The sequence below is a fragment of the Oratosquilla oratoria genome, chromosome 9 (genome assembly GCF_046742065.1).
Source record: "Oratosquilla oratoria isolate Oo_2021 chromosome 9, ASM4674206v1, whole genome shotgun sequence".
Lineage (NCBI taxonomy): Eukaryota > Metazoa > Arthropoda > Malacostraca > Stomatopoda > Squillidae > Oratosquilla > Oratosquilla oratoria.
Window position 1 is genome coordinate 53717506 of NC_134785.1, and position 17899 is coordinate 53735404.

The following is a 17899-nucleotide window of genomic DNA, read 5'->3' on the forward strand; positions in this document are numbered from 1 at the left end:
ATAGTCACCGCTTATATCGATCGTTCTCTCTTCACCCGTGAATTTTGATAACCATAGAAAATGCGATTACAAAAGAATTAGAAAGAATGTCATTATGGAGGGGCGACTACAATAAATATAATCAAGACGCCGATATGGCAGCCTCGCGAATACACTCGCTCCCCATGACGCCTACGTGTGCGGCACCGTATGGAAGGGGTTAAAGCAATGTTTAGGTGATATACAGCTTTTGTTTTTGTTTTGTTGATGTTTTTGTGCACTTTGAGTGCCATGATGTAAACAAAGACTGTGATATAGACGGTATTGTAGCAAGCATGCATTTGGTTTATCCTTACTAATTTAAGGATATATACAATGAAACTGATTGACATGCACGGAAAAACTAAGATATAATTGTAGTGTATTCACATTAAAGAAATGTTAAGGTTAATGGAAATATGCGCCTTTTGTTTTTGTTTTGTTCAAATGTTGGATCGCGCGCTTCTCGGAGCGCCATGATGTAAACATAATGTAAAATACACACAATGCCGAAAGCCTATGTTTCCTTCTACCCTTCCGTGTGAAAATGAAGAGCTGGGAAACTGATTAGCATAACAGGAAAAGCCAATGCATAACAATGGCGACGAGGGTCAAAGTGTTTTTTATGGTCGTTTAGGCCAGAAAACTGTAATAAATGCTCATAATGCAGTGTGTCATAACGCCTGGGTAAGCTATGCTAAAAGTGACCAAACAGAGTGTAGGTGCCTTTGCCTATATTGCTTCCTGTTACACAGCGCCAGATATCACTTGTTTTCTCCTATTTTGAGAGGAGAAAGGGTTACGATTTCCTAAAGTGTCTGACAGTTTTCTAGCCACAAAGCTAGACCATTGTAAAAGATGGCATCTTCAAACAAGATTGGACCATTTAACCCTGAAGAACTCCCTTTTGATGTCTACTTGGCTTTGTTTGAAGCTCATGTAGCCACACAGGATATAACTGATGCTGGCAAGAAGAAGAACCAGTTATTTGTGTCCATAGGCACAAAAATGTTTGGAATTTTAGCGAATTTGACGGCACCAGATATACCAACTACGAAGACATATGATGAGCCGATTACATTAATGAAAAAACCACTTCATTACAAAGCCATCCTATCACTGAAGCTTGTGTTCTTTTCAACAACGGCGTAAAGTTGAAAAAGAAACTGTGAAAGAGCTCTGTGCTGACACTGGCAAAGGATTGCAACTTTGGTGCCACGTTTGATGCCAGGCTGCGAAACCAACTGTTTATGGCAGTAGACCATGAACCCTATTTCAAATATCTACTTGCCGAAGACCTGAAACTAGAAGCCTTAACATCTTCAACTCTCCTAGAACGCATTCTGTCGCTTGAAAAAGCTCACATGGTGGAAGGAGAGAGGGGTAATCCCAGTTCATCAGGTACAGTGCAAAAAGTGCATAGCAAGACTGTGTCAAGGTGTAAGCATTGTGGTTTCCTGCATCCAAGTTCTGCTTGTAGGTTTAAAGACTCGAAATGACACTGTTGTGGTCGACAGGGTCATTTAGAGAAAATTTGTAGATTTAAGCAAAAGGATGCATACAAGCAAAATAGCTCTAAAAGTTTAAAATCAGTTTCTGAACCAGAGCATGAAGAACACCAATGTAGTGCTTATAATGTTGATAAAAGCATGTTGCTGAAAGTTTCTTGTAATTGTATAAAATCTGTTAAACCAGAAATGTACAATTTTGTGTTAAATGATAAATCTATACCTTTAGAGATAGATTCTGGTTCATGTGTTTCACTGTTAGGTGAAAATTGGCTAAAAGTACTAAATGTTAAAATGACTCCATCTTCCAAAGAATTGACTGTTTATGGAGGTCATCAAATAAAGGTAAAAGGTCAAGTTGATCTTGTAGTGAGGTTTAATAACTATAGTACAAGTCATATATTTTTTGTTACTGATTCACACTGTAATGATTTATGTGGAAGAGATCTAAGAACAAAGTAGGCATAAAGATCACTGGTTTAGATGAAGCTTTGAAAGTGAACTCAGTAAATGACATGGATGTTTCTGATAATCCTAAACAACATTTGGATAGTTATAAAGTAAATGAAAATTTACCTATTAAAGGAGTTGAAGCTAGAATATATATGAAAAAGATGGTACTCCTAAATTCATCAAAGCAAGGCTAGTGCCATTAGCACACAGAGTTAATTGATATTGCTTTACATGAGCTTGTAGAAAATGAAGTCATAGAACCTGTAGCTTATAGTGATTGGGCTTCACCCATTCTACCCGTCTTGAAAGATTCAGGAAAAATGAGAATTTGTGCTGATTTTAAGCATTTGAATGGTCAAATTAATATTGAGAAATACCCGCTACCTAAGCTTGATGAAATGTTGGCTACAGTTGGAGATAATAAGGTGTTCTGTAAATTTGACCTGTGTAATGCATATTTGCAAATAAATTTGTCTGAAAATTTTTAATAGTCAAGAAGCTAGACCAGTTTAAAGATGGCAACTTCCATTGAGATTGGACTGTTTAACCCTGAAATACTCCCTTTTGATGTCTACTTGGTTTTGTTTCAAGCCCATTTAGCCACTCAGGATATAACTGATGCTGACAAGAGGAAAAATCAACTTTTTGTTTGCATAGGCACTAAAATGTTTGGAGTTTTAGCAAACTTAACTGCACCAGACATGCCAACTACAAAGATGAGCTGATTGAATTATTAAAGAAACACTAAATCACAAAGCTGTCAGTGTCATACATGTCCAGGAAATAGACCATTACTGATGAAATATTGTAGTGATCATGACCCACCATGTCCCCTTAGTTCATGTTTTGTTATTGATTTGAGAGGGAGTTATAGGATGTAACCTGGAGGTGGAGGGAATTGCAGAGATATATATGTGTAATGGTGTACCGATAGCATTGTACTTTTCCTGTATATTATACATGTATACTTATGGCATTGTACTTTTCCTGTATATTATACATATATACTTTTAGCATTGTTCACTTGTTATTGTCTATTGTACATTATCATCATTGTATATATTATTTGTATTTTATAAGCATGCATGTAATAAGAACCAAATATTATGCTCGCTCATTCGAGAGTTCCGCCTAGCTTGGTGGCAGGCAGTTTTGATTTTGCCTTTGAAGTGAGCGCTTTGTCTCTGTAGTGCTATAAAAATATTGATTTATTTATATGCCGAGTATTATTAGCCACCCAATACATAAAATGGTGAAAGTGCATTAAAAAATTTGCTTTTGTGTGAAAAATTTTTGTGCATTAAAAAGTACTCCACACGCAACTTTGAACTTTGAATTGTTGTGAACTTTGGGGCCAGTCTTTGCTTCTCTCACAAGCACGTATGCTTTCTCCTTTTTATAGCCAGGTGATTATTACCAGTAATTCTGGAACAACTCACACCAGTTACTTTTGAATTTTTTGTGAGATGGAGCTCAGGAACAGTATATTTGAAATGTGCGCACTATGATTTTATTGAGAGATGAATATCTCATGGTTCCTAGTTTTCAGGCTTTGTTTGAACTTTTGTTTATCATCGTTGTCTTCTGCATTAGTGGAATGCTTACCTTGTGGTTCCCAGTTTTTGGGCTTCGTTTGAACTTTTGTTTATCGTCATCGTCTTCTGCGTTTGTGGAATGCTTGCCTATTATTGCTGTGTTGGTGGTGATTCATCTAGAGTCTAGATGAGAAAGGGTTACTGTTCCAGCCTAAATTGTATGAAGGGTTGGCCTGCATGATTACCGGTTTCAGTATGTCACCTTCGAAAGACTGGTTATGTTGAATTGTTGATTAACAATTTTGTGAATATATATTTTCTATCCATAAGCATACATATAATCTCTTTTTGAGATATTGAGATTCATATATATATTTTTTTATCAATTTCAAATGGTCAATACCCAGGGGTGTTGGCTTGGCGGCCATGTTTGTTTCCATTGTGACGTCATTTCATGACGGTCATGTTTTCTTTGTTTATAAGAAAATTGTTTAGGATGTGTCTATGTTTTGATATGTTTGTGGGTGAGAAGGTTGTACTATGTTAGTTAAGGCTTCAGTTTTTTGTGTATTGGTTTGTGTTTGTATTGTACATTTTATATGGAATCATTTGTGGCATGTGTTGCATTTGAGGGCCATATGTACATAATACGTAGTATAGATGGGGCAAGTGTGAGGGCCTGGGTTGGTTTCTATGTTACCAGCTGATAGGAGAAATTGGAGGGCAGGTGTTTTTCCTGTTTTCAAAAAGAGTGACAAATCATCTATGCACAACTACAGGCTAATCAGTTTGATATTAATTATAGGTAAAATGCTTGAGTTAGTAATAGCTAATAGAATTGGAGATCACATCGAGAGACATAATTTGATCCATTACTCACAGTATGGGTTCACCAAGCATAAGTCATGTTTAACTAATTTTCTATCTTTTCACACTAATGCCTACAAGGTGTCACATAACAATGATGGTTACGATGCTATTTACCTAACAAAACATTCAACAAGGTGCCCCACCAGAGACTACTAAATAAAGTCAAACCCCATGGTATAGGAGGAAAAGTGTTTGAATGGATTAGAGCATGGATCAGTGACAGGAAACAGCGGGTCACCATAAACAGTAAAATCCAAAAGGGGGAGTGTTTCTAGTAGAGTTCCCCAGGGCAGAGTTTTGGGTCCCTTATTGTTCATTATGTATATTAACTTGGACAATGGGATTAGTAATGATGTAATATTGTGGACAACAGTAAAATAGGACACCAAATTAAGTCAGGAGAATGCAAAAGAGATACTGCAGGAAGATATTAACAAATTGTTCACATGGTCGGTGAAATGGTAAATGGACTTAAATATCTCAAAGTGCAGTGTGTTAAACATAGGTTTACACAACCCAGAAAGTAGGTATACCATAGATAATACTTTTTTAGAGAAAACTGAGTGTGAGAGATGTGCACATCTGTTCCTTGTTGTCTGTGGAAATCCAACAGTGCAATTTCTTGCAGGCCAGACAGCAGCACCTCCAGTTAGTGAAAATCATGGGAACAATTGTTATAATTTTTCTGTCCAACACCAACTGATTATAAATTGAGGGATACCACTGGTTTAAAGGAACCCCCAGTTATATTTGTTACTGTTTATCAATATTACTGGAAAATGTTTAGTTCAGGTATCTGCACATAAACAATTAACAGTTTAGCTGTCTTTCTGCTCTTAACTTACACTAGCTTATATGTGTTCTACCCAGAGAAAATTTTAGCCTTGATATAATTACATTGAAAAGATAATGCTCATTTCCCATAATGTAGATATGATCTTTTTTCTTATATTTCTTTTTTAGATAGATGGAGTCAACTATCATATTTTGCGAACTGGATGCTGGCCATACATCAAATATCATTGTACAAGACGGCCATACCAAGACCTAATTCTTGAAGACAGATTTTTTAGAGCTTTAAAGGTTATGAATTTTGGTAAGTATGTAACTTTAAATTATATATGAAGTTAGGTGCATTGCTGTGACTTGTAAAGGGGAAAGGGTCTTTGATATCTGTATTTATTTATGTATTCCCCTAGTTGTATTTTACGGGCCTGGAGCTATGCTCATTATAACCCGTTTTTGTATCTCTACATCTAGTTTGCTTTTGAATTTGTGTATATTTCTGGCATTAACTGTTTCACTGTTCAATTTGTTCCAGACGTCAATCACTCTGTGTGGGAAGCTGTTCTTTTTCAGCTCTCTTGTATAGCTATATATATATGTATGTATGTATTTACATAGTTGAGTACCTGAATGTGGCAGTTCTGCAAGTTGGACAGCAAAGCTGCCCATTTTCAAAACCTGTTGACCTACTCCCTTCCATTAGGAGGTGCAGCACTGATGGGCTGACACTTTGTCTCTGCAGTTGGTCCAAAATCTCGCTCTACTAACTGCAACTGTGTTTATTACATTTTTTCACACATGGAGAGCTGACAAGCAGTGACTGCTCTCCTCTTTCTACCACCTTCAGCCAGTGACATAGAAACAGTCTCACACAACAGTCTCACACAACAACAGAATTATGAAAGGGATGGAAATTCTCGATAGAGATGACTTATTAAAGTGGGACAGAAGAGAAACAAGAGGACACGAAAAGAAACTAAAGAAGGACACTTATAGAAGAGACCTGAAAAAGAATAGCTTCCCACATAGAGTGATTGATGTCTGGAACAAACTAAACGGAGAAACAGTGAGTGCCAAAACTATACACGATTTTAAGAATAAACTAGATGCAGAGAGATACAAAAATGGGTCACTATGAGCATAGCTCTTGTCTGGTAAAATACAACTAGGTACAACTAGGTAAATACACTGATACAACAGAGACAGCAGTCCAAAACTTGTTCCCAGAGAAATCTGTGAAAAGTTCTGAGAACCACTGTCAGCTACTGTGGTGCTGCAGGTTCTCCACTTTGTGAAACTTGAAGCAACAGTTGATTGATTGATTGATAGTATACAGGAAAATAGCAACATTCATGGGGTCCTGTCTTTTACTTTCCAATTTATCATACCTCGGTGAAAATTATGTATAGTTCCAACTTGGGCCATATCCTTATTTTCCAGTTATCATACTTTGATTTGAATTCATGTATTGCTTTAGCTTGGGCAATATCACCTAAGCTTTTCCAGGTATGTATCTGTATGGAAAACTATTTCTTCACATCCTTTTGACATTTGTTCTTTTTCAATTTGTTCCTGTGACCTTTGAAAAAAAAATAAAATCAAGAGATTTCTTCAGTCACTGTAGTCTATCCTTTTTAGCAACCTGAGCACTATAATTACCGTATTTTTCGGTGTATGACCCACGGCTTTTTGCCTCAGAAAGGGGCCAAAATTCAGGGGTGCGGGTGATATAAAGGTGCGGGTCATCTGTGGATTGTGGTTAGAAAGTGCCCTCTTATGCAGTCAAAAAAACAAAAAAACAAAACAAAAAAACGATTAGTTTAGTTTAGTTGGGTGCCCTCTCGGATCGGGGATTTGCGGGGACCGACCGGGTTCATTGAATGAAAGTTGATTAATGTCATAATACAGCGCGCACAATCGAGACAAACGACAGAGAAGGTAGGATTTGTCAGTATCTTACCCGCTTTACATGCTCTTGTTATTAATAAATGCAGTATCACAAATAAAACAGGCCTAACTAAACAGTATGAACATACAGTACAACAGTGACTGGTACCAACACCAACATCGTGTGTCGCGATCAAACAAAAACAAGCGGGCAGCCATTTTCGCAATTACTAATTAGAAACTGTACCTGATTCCTTAATGCTAAATTTGTGCATTACATGTGCATATTGGGTCGTTCAAGCATGGAAAAAATTAAAGAATCGACTGTTCAGAACGGTTTCCGTACATCAGAAATGTGCCATCCTGCAATGTTCGATGCATGCTACGACTCGGAAAAGGAATCGGACGAATCTGAAATCGAAATGGAAACGGATGAGGTCACTGCATCAGAATTGGCTGATTTATACCGCAACCTCTTCCATGACGAAACAGAGGATGAGGAATTCGATGGCTTCGTGAGCGATGATACGCCTTCATAAACATTATTGACTCTGTCGTCTGTGATCACTGACTGTGCTTTTTTTCTAATAACGATGTGCTCCATTGACTGTTCATAACAGTTCAATGATGTGCTCTATTATTGTTCTATTCTATTGAAAACTAACCATTGGAAATTGTTTGGTTTAATAATTAATTACCAGTCTTTGTATGGCATTTATAAACCAATTGATTGATTAATTACCGGTAAACTACCAAACAGGGTTTTATGGCATTATTTACACGAATTGATTAAGGTTCTTTTTAATATATATATAAGTGCAATAAAATATATTGAAATGTAATTTGTTGGTTATTCTTCATCACAATCAGAAATAAATAGGACTGGAGGAATGCTGGTATCATGATCATGAATCGCAATGCCGCATCTTCGACCCATCCCAAAGGCATCGTAAGATCAGTTGCACACTTTCGAGATCACCCCTCTTTCATCGAAACTACCACTACAGTCTAGTGGCAGCTTCAGAAACCAAATTTTGAGGCTGTGTACGTACATGTCGGCCTTTGATGTGTGATGAATCCTGAAAAGCAAGATATCACCAAGAAACCTGCCAATTTCGGAAAACATAATCTTTTTTTTATAAATCACATAAGCATTGATGAAACAGAAAATTTAGAAAAAGCCTCAGCTTTGAAATTACTTTGATCACCACGTCAACGGCCGGCCGTAACAACAACCGCCGTGAGCTGTGCCTGTGGCCACCCATGCTTGGGTATTATACATCGTTGGATCGACAGTGCCGTGCATGCCATATGACTGTGGGTCATACAGCGGTGCGGGTCTTGTGTGGATTTTCACTAAGGTGTAAGGAGGTGCGGGTCATATAACGGTGCGGGCTATAGTCCGAAAAATACGGTACATGAATTCGTTCTCTTTGATCTTTCAACATTGTTAGATCTAGTGACCTTCTGGCCTGGTCCATAAACCAGGATAGGATGGTATAGGCACATGGAAAAAATGAATGTAGAAAAGTTAATAAAAAAGGTATAGAAGACAAAGGTGTAGGGAGTGAACTTGAGTGGATAACCAAGGATGAGATGGATGGATGGGGGTAAAAGGAGCTTTCATCAAGAGGGAAATGCCTGTTGAGCAAGGAAGGGAGAAGGCAGGACAATGGGATGAGTGGAGAATGGCTGTGTATAGCTGATGCTGTGATGCAAGGAAAGGAGGGAGAGTAGGGTGTGGTTATGTGTGAATTATATTTTGACACAGCCTAAAAGGATTTCTCCCCATCTGTATTTTCCGCATGAGGGGATGGAGAGGGGGGTCACTGATTAAGTGAAGGGGCCTTGCTGTGGATATACTAAGTCTTGCTACATTGCTTCTGACCCAGGGCAGTGGACGGGATACGGGGATGACCCTTCATTCATGAGGAACTAAGATGAGAGGGAGGAAAGGGTGGTGGATGGGAGTGGAATGTGTAGGAGTGAGTACATGCAATTTAACTTGGTTTCTACCTCACTTATGAAGGAGAAAATGCTCTTGGTGTGTAGAATCATTATTATCATTGTTGTCGTTTTCATTCATTATGGATACTCGCTGGGCGAGTGGGCTAGAGCATCACTACTTGTGATGAAGGTCAAGGGTGTGGTGGTTCAGACAGTGCCACAGGTGAGTTGAACCAAGAGCACAGATCATTAAATTCCATGCTAAAAAGTTCTCAGTAAAGGGCACTGCCCTAGCCTCCTGTTAGGGAGGAGTTCATGACATTAAACCAAATCATCATCATCACAATATTCATCTTTATCACCATTATCATTATTATTATTGTTATTTCTATTATTCTTAATAGTAGTACAGTATTAGTGTTATTAGTTATTATTATTATTAATTGATATTAGAGTTCTCATTTGGAGATTTGAACCAAGACTAGAATTTTGGTTCAAGTGAAGAATGTCTAATATTGTGAGAACTGGTAGCTGTTATGCATGGCATTTGTTTGATATTTCCATGCACATGAAAATCTTAGAAAAAGATAAGAATTAGAATATAAAATAAAAAATGAAATTGTTTGGTATTTTCAGGTTTACCATGCTTAGCATATGGAATAGGAGCAGTACTACTGATTTCATTTTCTGAAGATATTCATACACCTGAAGGGATGGTAAAAATATATTTTCTATATGAAGAAGACTATGGTTCAAGATTCTAAGAATTCTACATATTGGTCATTGAATGTTCAAGTTTCCAAGTGAGGTCTGTTTATAATGGCCAGAAAAACCATTCGACTTGCTCCAGAAGCATGGGAATTCTTGAATGGAGTATTTTGTGTGTACAAGCCTGCAGATATGACTATGCATCACATGAGGAAGGTTCTCCTGGGCAACTTGTGTCGTGATCTCAATGCTCTCCCACAGCGTCCGAATGCAACACTTGTCAGTATTCAAGGTATTATTGTGGCAACGCTTTTTTTAATGGCAAATGGGTTTTTTGGTTTATATGTATTATTATTATTGTTATCGTTATTTTATTATTGTTATTACTATTATTATTGTTATTATTATCATCATTGTTATTGTTATTATTATGATTAATTATTATTATTATTATTTTTATTTATTTATTTATTTTTTATTTATTCATTTATTTATTATTTTTTTACCCAAACCTTAGGGTCCTGGTTGGAAAACTCTTCCCAGACCCTCTTATGTCTTTGTTTTTTTTAGGAATGTCCCTTTGGGGCTACATAGAGCAGGATGCCTAATCCTAATCCTCTGTCCCATTTGAGTTACCTTTTATGACTCAGACAGGAGCACTTGGTGTCAGTATTCTTCTCCTGTATCACAGGGCCTGGCAAAAATGGAAATACACACTCAAGAGAAGTGGTATTGAGAGGAGGGGGGTACAGCGTAATGGAGGGACAGTCACAGTATAATAAAGTAGCATAATTTTTCTGTGAGTAGAGATTTCCTCAAACACAGACAAAATGATGTGTGGCTGTGGTCCATAGGGGTGCCCATGTAGACCCTAAAGTATCACCTGCATGCTACTGAGCAGATTCTTACATCACAATAGCATGCAGCCAACACCCCAGATGGGAATAGTTGCATATGGATGATGTTTTGATGCATGGAAGGGATTGGGTGGGGGTTGGGGGGTGAGGACCACAATGGAAAAGCTTACATGCTTTTTTGTGTTATCCTCGGCATTTGTAATTGTTATTTCGAACTATGTGTTCTTTTCATTATCTGCACTTCATGTATATTGATTCAATGCCAAATATAAAATTATTATTATCATTAGGGAGTGGTTATATGTGAAAAATATTTTGATGCAACCCAAAGGTGTTTCTCCCCATGAGGGAACAGAAAGTGGGGGTCACCAGTTAAATGAAGCAACGTTGCTGTGGATGTGCTGTGTCTTGCTGCATTGCTTCTGACCCTGGGCAGTGGGTGAGATGCAGGGATGACCTGTCATCCATGAGGAGCCAAGAAAAGAGGGATGGAGGGAGAGATGGTGAATGAAAGTGGAGTGGGTGTGGATGAAATGAGTAGAATGGAATTATGCTTTTTGACCTTGATTACCTTCCATGTAAGGGGGAAAAAGCCCCTGTATATATATTATTATTTGGGAGTGTGGTGGGAGGAGGGGTAAGTGTAGGGAGTGAGGAGGGGGTGAAGGAGGGAAAGAGTAGCTCTGCTGGTAAGTGATGAGATAAGAAAGTGTGTGGTGGAGGGAAGTATTGCTGCTACTTAAATATGTGGTCTACATTTTGAAAATGATGTACGAAATGACATATCACTTAAAGTGGGTGATCTACATTTACCAAACAGCATATATTAGATTATTATGCCTAAATACCAGGAAGTAATAAAAGAATAATAACTTTTTGACTTATTTTCACTGTAAACAGTTCTGACAACTTGCAAAAAATGCAAGAAAAGTGCAAAAATGCAACAAAATTAGAATATTAAGTAAAGCTGCCTTGCTGTGGATGTACTGTCTTGCTGCATCGCATTTGACCCAGGGCAGTTGCCAGATGCAGGGATTACCATCATTCATGAGGAGCTGAGTTGGGAGGTAGTGGAAAGGGTAGTGGAAGGGAGTGGGTGGGAACAGACTTAGCTACCTCCCTAATAAGGGGGAGAAAGTGTTTGGTATGTATAGATAGATTATTATTATAATTATTATTTCATTATTGTTACTTAATTATTTTTTTCATACTTTATTTTCAATTAAACATTGCTTTTCGCAGGAAGTTTAGCAGAAAATAACTTGGTTGTCAAGGAAGAGCTGGATTATTCTGACCATCCATTGGTGTCAGGGCCTCGCTACCAACCGAATGATTTCAGACTATCGTGGGGGAATTACTTAAAGAAGATTGTATCAGGTAATGTGTAGAAATATGTTCAGTATAGCATGCACCCATTTAGAGTTAGAATACTTTCCTGTTGTTTACTGTGATTATGAAATTGTACTTACATTACTGCAATTACAGGGCAGTTTGTTGTCATGTTATCCTCATGATATTATTTCTTACCTCACCTCTCTTAACAGACTTCTGTTAAACTCAGCTTTTCTTTTTGACTGTCTGTATGAAGTTTCTCCAAATTCTATCTCAACAAGTTTGCTCTTCTTCTAATCTTGTGATAGACTCCTCACTTCTGGTTACATCCAAAGTATTGTCTCTTCATCTTAACTGCCCACAAGTTGCAGTTGCGTACCTTCTGGTTGTCACTGGTAACATATCTTAGGGTATCTGTTATTCTGTATTCTCATGACATGTCCAAATCAACTAAGTTGTCCCTTTTCCACAAAGTGCTTGATGTAATTCGTAATACTGATTTTAACGCTTGTATTATAGCTTAATTTGAAATTGTTTATGCACTTATGGCTGAATCAGAGAGTACATTGAAGCCGTCTGGGGTGGAGTATGTAAGTGTGTGTATTTACCTAGTCATATCTTACGGGAAGGGGAGCTATACTCGTGGTGTCCTGTCTTCGTATCTCACAGTGTCTAGTTTGCTCATAAATTTGTGTGGTTTTTGTGCACACTATTATTTCGTCCAGTTTGTTCCAGACATCCACCCCTCTGTGCGGAATATTTTTTTTTTTTTTCAGGTTTCTTCTATAACTGTCCTTTTTGAATTTCTTTTCATGTCCTCTTGTATTTCTTTTATCCCAATTTAGTAAGTCCTCTCTATCAAGGACTTCCATGCCTTTCATGATTCTGTAGATGGTCAGCAGGTCACCTCATTCTTGTCTTTGTTCCAGAGTTGGTAAATTTAGTTTTGATAATCTCTCCTCATATGACAAGTTTGAAAGTCTTGGGACCATCTTTGTAGTTGCTTTCCGGATTCTTTCAATCTTCTTTATATTCTTTTTGGTACTGGGTGACCATAGTGTTGCAGCATATTCCAGTCTATGCCTTATTAGTGTCACTAGTTTTTTTTTTCTTTTTTTTTTTTACCATTTCTTCGTCCATGTAAGTAAAAGCCATCTTTATTGATCTTAGTAAGTTGTAGAGTTCTCCAGCAATTTTGTTTATCTGTTTATGAGGGGACATGTCATTTGTCATGATTACTCTCAGGTGTTTTTCAGGTTCCACCTTCTTTACTTCCTTTGTTCCAATCTTATGTTGTCTTGTTTTTCTTTTTATACTTTTTCTGAATCCCATTATGCTACATTTCTTGATGTTGAAGTCTACTTCCCACTTCTGACTCCATTTCCAAACTTTGTTCAGGTCTCTCTGCAGTGATTCACAATTTAGCATTCACTTTCCTCAGCAATTTAGTGTTGTCTGCAAAGCTTGTGTAACATTCCATATCTTCATCCATGTCATTCACATAAATAGCAAACATTGAAGCCAATACTGATCCCTGTGGAACTCCACTAATCACCTCCTCCCAAATCGAATTCTTTCCTCTGAGCACTACTCTCGTTTTTCTTCCCTGCAAAAAATCCTCCCATCCAGTTTAGTTTACCTTGTATACCTCCTGTGTTTTCCAGGTTTTTAAATAATTTTTATGTGGTATTTTGTAGAAAGTTTTTTGTAAGTCTGGGAAAGCACAGTCAGCCCATCCATCCCTTTCTTGTATTATATCTATTAGTCTTGAGTAGAAACAGATTAAGTTTGTGGCACATGATCTTCCCTGTCTGAATCCAAATTGTCTCGGATTTATTATATTGTTTTCTTCCAGGTGTTTTATCCATCTATTCTTAATAACCTTTTCACAAATTTTGGCTACAGTGCTTGTAAGGGAAACTGGTCTATAATTTGTTGGATCTTCTTTGTTTCCTCCTATACATATTGGTACAATATTGGCATTTTTCCAGACCTTTGGTATTTTTCCTTCTTTGAGTGAGCAGCTCATTTTGTTATATATTTTGTCTATTATTTTTCTTCACATTCTTTTAGTATCTATTTTGCTATTCTGTCCGGGCCATGTGATTTCCTGACATCAAGGTTCATTAATTGATCCATTATTTCTTTTTGTGTTATTTTTATTTCCCTCATAGGGGTGGGGTTGGGGGGATTGCACTTTGTTCCATTCATCCCATTGCTGTTTTTTCTCTAGTGAAAATTGATTGAAGTCACTGTTCATGACTGTGGTCATTTCTAAATCTTCTGTGTACTCTGTATTCCATGACGTAGTTTCACCATTTCCTTTTTATTTTTAAATTTATCATTCACATATCTATAAAATAACTTAGGTTGATCTTTACATTTTTCTATGATGTCTTTTTCATAGTTTCTTTTTTCTTCTCTGCACACTTTTACATATTCATTTCTTTGATGTATGTAGTATGCATGTATATATTTTTGCTGGTTTGCAGGGCTATGTCTGGTGGGTATAAATAATGGAGCTGGTAGTGTCAAACATGCACAGAAAGCAAGGCTTATTAAAACCTATACACTCTCTGGGCAATTTGGTAGAGCAAGTGATGATTTTTCTCATGAAGGCAAGGTTAGTTTATTCCTCAATTTGTATTTCTTAATATATAACTGGAGTAGTACATCATACACTATATTCTTGTATTCATTTTGATCATTTTCATTAGGTTATCTTTTCTCTTCCATCATTTCAACTATGGAGGTAATATAGAGGGGGATTTGGCATGAATACATTGGGTATTTCTTTTGTTTGTAACAGATAGTGGAAAAGTCAAAATGGGGCCATGTGACCAGAGGCAAGTTTGAAAAGATGCTGATGCTCATTCAAGCTTCCCACCAACGCATGATGCTCGACTCGGTTGGTCTTGATCTACAGTCTCAGGTGAGTTATTTGTACATACATACATATATATATATATGTATATATACATATATATATGTATATATATATGTATATATATCTATATATATGTATATATATTATACGTATATATATTCATATATATATACATATTTATATATACAGGTAAACGTCGACTTACGATGGCATTAGGTTTCGAAAGAGCCATCGTAAGACGATCTCATCGTAAGTCGATCCCCACTCTGTTCCGTGGTCACTGTACCTAGCCTACCTGTATATTAACCACCAGAGATACTGAATATAGCCTATTAAACATGTACAGTAGTTTATTTAATTATTTTTATCCTTTTTACCATATTCAAACACTATAATATGTATTTACAGTACGGAACTTAAATCTCGCGGGCAGCAGCCAATGCCAGCCGTACGACGTGACGTAATAATACTCGCATCATAAAATATAGTCACCGCTTATATCGATCGTTCTCTCTTTCACCCGCGAATTTTGAAAACCACAGAGAATGGGATTTACGGCACATTTGAGAGAATGTAAAAACACAGGGGCGACTACAATAAATATAATCAAGACGCCGATATGGCAGCGTCGCGAATCCACTTGCTCCTCATGACGCCTATGTGTGCGGCACCGTATGGAAGGGGTTAAATTATCATATCGTCATCGTCGTCGTCGTCATCGTAAAGTCGAACAATCGTAAGTCGCGGCCATCGTAAGTCGACGTTTACCTGTATATATATATATATATATATATATATATATATATATATATATATATATATATATATATATACATATATACACATACATATACATACACCAAAGGCTTTTTCCCCCATACAAGGGAGGTAGCCAAAAAACAAAGGCACAAAAACCATTCCCACCCATTCCATCCCTAATACACTCCACTCCCCTCCACCCTCTACCCTCCCTCTTATCTTGGCACCTCCTGGATGACGGGTCATCCCTGCATCTTGTCCACTGCCCTGGCTATTGTTATAATCAGAGCTCTATTTTCTGGATCTGTTGAGAACACTCATTTGTAAGCCATGGTTGGTGAAGACCCCAGCTGGTCCATGAGGTCCATTGCCAGAGTTTTCCCTCAATCCCATATATGTGCAGTATGTCCCACATTTTAACTCACCCACTTCTCTTTTTAATGCACACACCTCCTTATTTATTTCAGTATTTGCTTTCTTTAAGTCACTCATTTATTTTATTCACTTTCTTTAGATCATTAGTCTCTTGCTTCCATGATTCCTTCATAAATCTCATCTCGCTCTAGTGCTGAATGGCCTACCGGCTCCGGCGCTTGTCCTTCGAGCCAAAAATTCCATAAATCAATCAATCATCTCGCTCTAAAAAAATCTTTTCTCATACCCAGTAAATGTAGAAAAAGGTCTTTCTTTGCCACTGTTAAGAAAAAAAAAATCTTTTCGTACCTAATAGAGATCTAAAGCTCATGTTTACATTTCGTTTCATTATTGTGCCTGTAGATGGCTCTGGGTTCATGTTTATGTTTTGCTTTAATGCTTTGCCACCAGGTGACCTCTCTGGCCTGTTTTTATTATCTTTTATTCATCTTCAATACTCACTATTTGCACTGTAATTAAGCCATCTCAAACATCCATGAGCATTCCCCTTCCCATTTAACACAACCTAGGTATTCTGCTATTGTAGCAATGTTGAGACATTCCACAATTAACCCCTTCGATATGATGACGCCTATGTAGGCGTCATGAGGAGCAAGTGGGTACGCGAGGATGCCGATGTCGCCGTCTTGATTATATATATTGTTGTACCTGCGTGACCCCCATACTCTGTAAACTGGCTTCATCATATCTTCTATGGTTATCAAAATTCACGGGTGAAAGAGAACGAGCAATACGGTGGTAACTTTATTTTTTATAATGCGAGTATTATCACGCAACATTGCACATCTGGCAGTCAATGCTGCCTGCGAGATTTTGGCCGTAGTGAAGGGGTTAATGTGTTTCTTGGGAGCTTCAATTTTTACATGTTAGTCTGAACGTATACTTGTGTAGGAGGATGGGAACAGCTACTAGTTTATCATTTCTACATACCCTGTACATGGAAATATGGAGGAAATATAGTTGAAGCTGATTATCTTGGGCCTAATCTGGAGAGCAGAAATCAGTTCTGATGGAGTTTAGATTGTTGATGAGTGTTGAAAATGGATGTCAAGGAGATGTCTCTCATTGATGTCCATTTTGCAGGACCGCCACTTGCAAGTCCATCATTGGTTCTTATTGAACATAAGAACATAAGAATGAAGGAAACTGCAAGAGACCATAAGGCCTACACAAGGCAGCTCCATATCCATCACCACCTGTCATCCCCATCCATAAAGTTGTCTAACCGTTTCTTAAAACAACTGATAGTTTCAGCGTTCACTACATGGTTACTAAGTCTATTCCATTTGTTGACCACCCTATTAGTAAACCAATTCTTGCCTATTTCCTTCTTAAGTCTAAATTTGTCCAGTTTAAATCCATTACTGTGAGTCTTACCCTGTTGTTTTAATATGATGACCTTGTTTGTATCACCCTTGTTAAAGCCTTTGATCCACTTGAACACCTATTAGATCACCCTACACCCTGCATCTTTCCAGAGAGTTAAAGTGCCTAAGCGCCTCCTCGTAAGGCAAATTTCTGCGTCCATGTATCATTTTGGTCATTCTTCTCTGTATTGTTCATTAACACATAGTAATAGGAACACTTGTATGTTTAAATTCTCACTGATTTTTACTCGTATTTGTATTTGCAGGAGATTTATGATCTGCTCTCGCAAGGTACTCTTATCAGACCAGCAGACAAGGCCTCTCCACTTTTGTATAGTATCAAACAAAAAATCTTCTCCCCGCCAGACTTTACCATAGGTTAGTTATGTTCTCAGATGATACTGGTATTGTAGACTCTCATATATCTGAATATCATGGATTTTTTAGAACTTTAAACACATTACTTTCTAAAAAAAAATTCCAGTAATAAAAATAATAAATAAACTTAAACCTTGCCATTGGCTGTATTTGTATTTGCTATTTTGCACAT

At 37.4% G+C, this 17899-nt stretch overlaps 1 protein-coding gene across 4 annotated transcripts in view; it reads left to right on the forward strand.

Annotated features, from left to right (window-relative positions):
- Positions 1-17899, forward strand: part of LOC143028415 (pseudouridylate synthase TRUB2, mitochondrial-like) — a 42535-nt gene that overhangs the window by 21643 nt on the left and 2993 nt on the right. For 3 of the 4 annotated variants that reach the window (XM_076190463.1, XM_076190461.1, XM_076190462.1), the window contains exons 3-7: positions 5348-5480; positions 11812-11946; positions 14394-14524; positions 14711-14833; positions 17616-17727. In XM_076190463.1, the coding sequence (XP_076046578.1) occupies positions 5348-5480; positions 11812-11946; positions 14394-14524; positions 14711-14833; positions 17616-17727 (634 nt within the window). Of the gene's footprint in view, positions 1-5347; positions 5481-9640; positions 10005-11811; positions 11947-14393; positions 14525-14710; positions 14834-17615; positions 17728-17899 lie in introns of those variants that run through there. The other variant, XM_076190464.1, reaches the window with a different exon arrangement.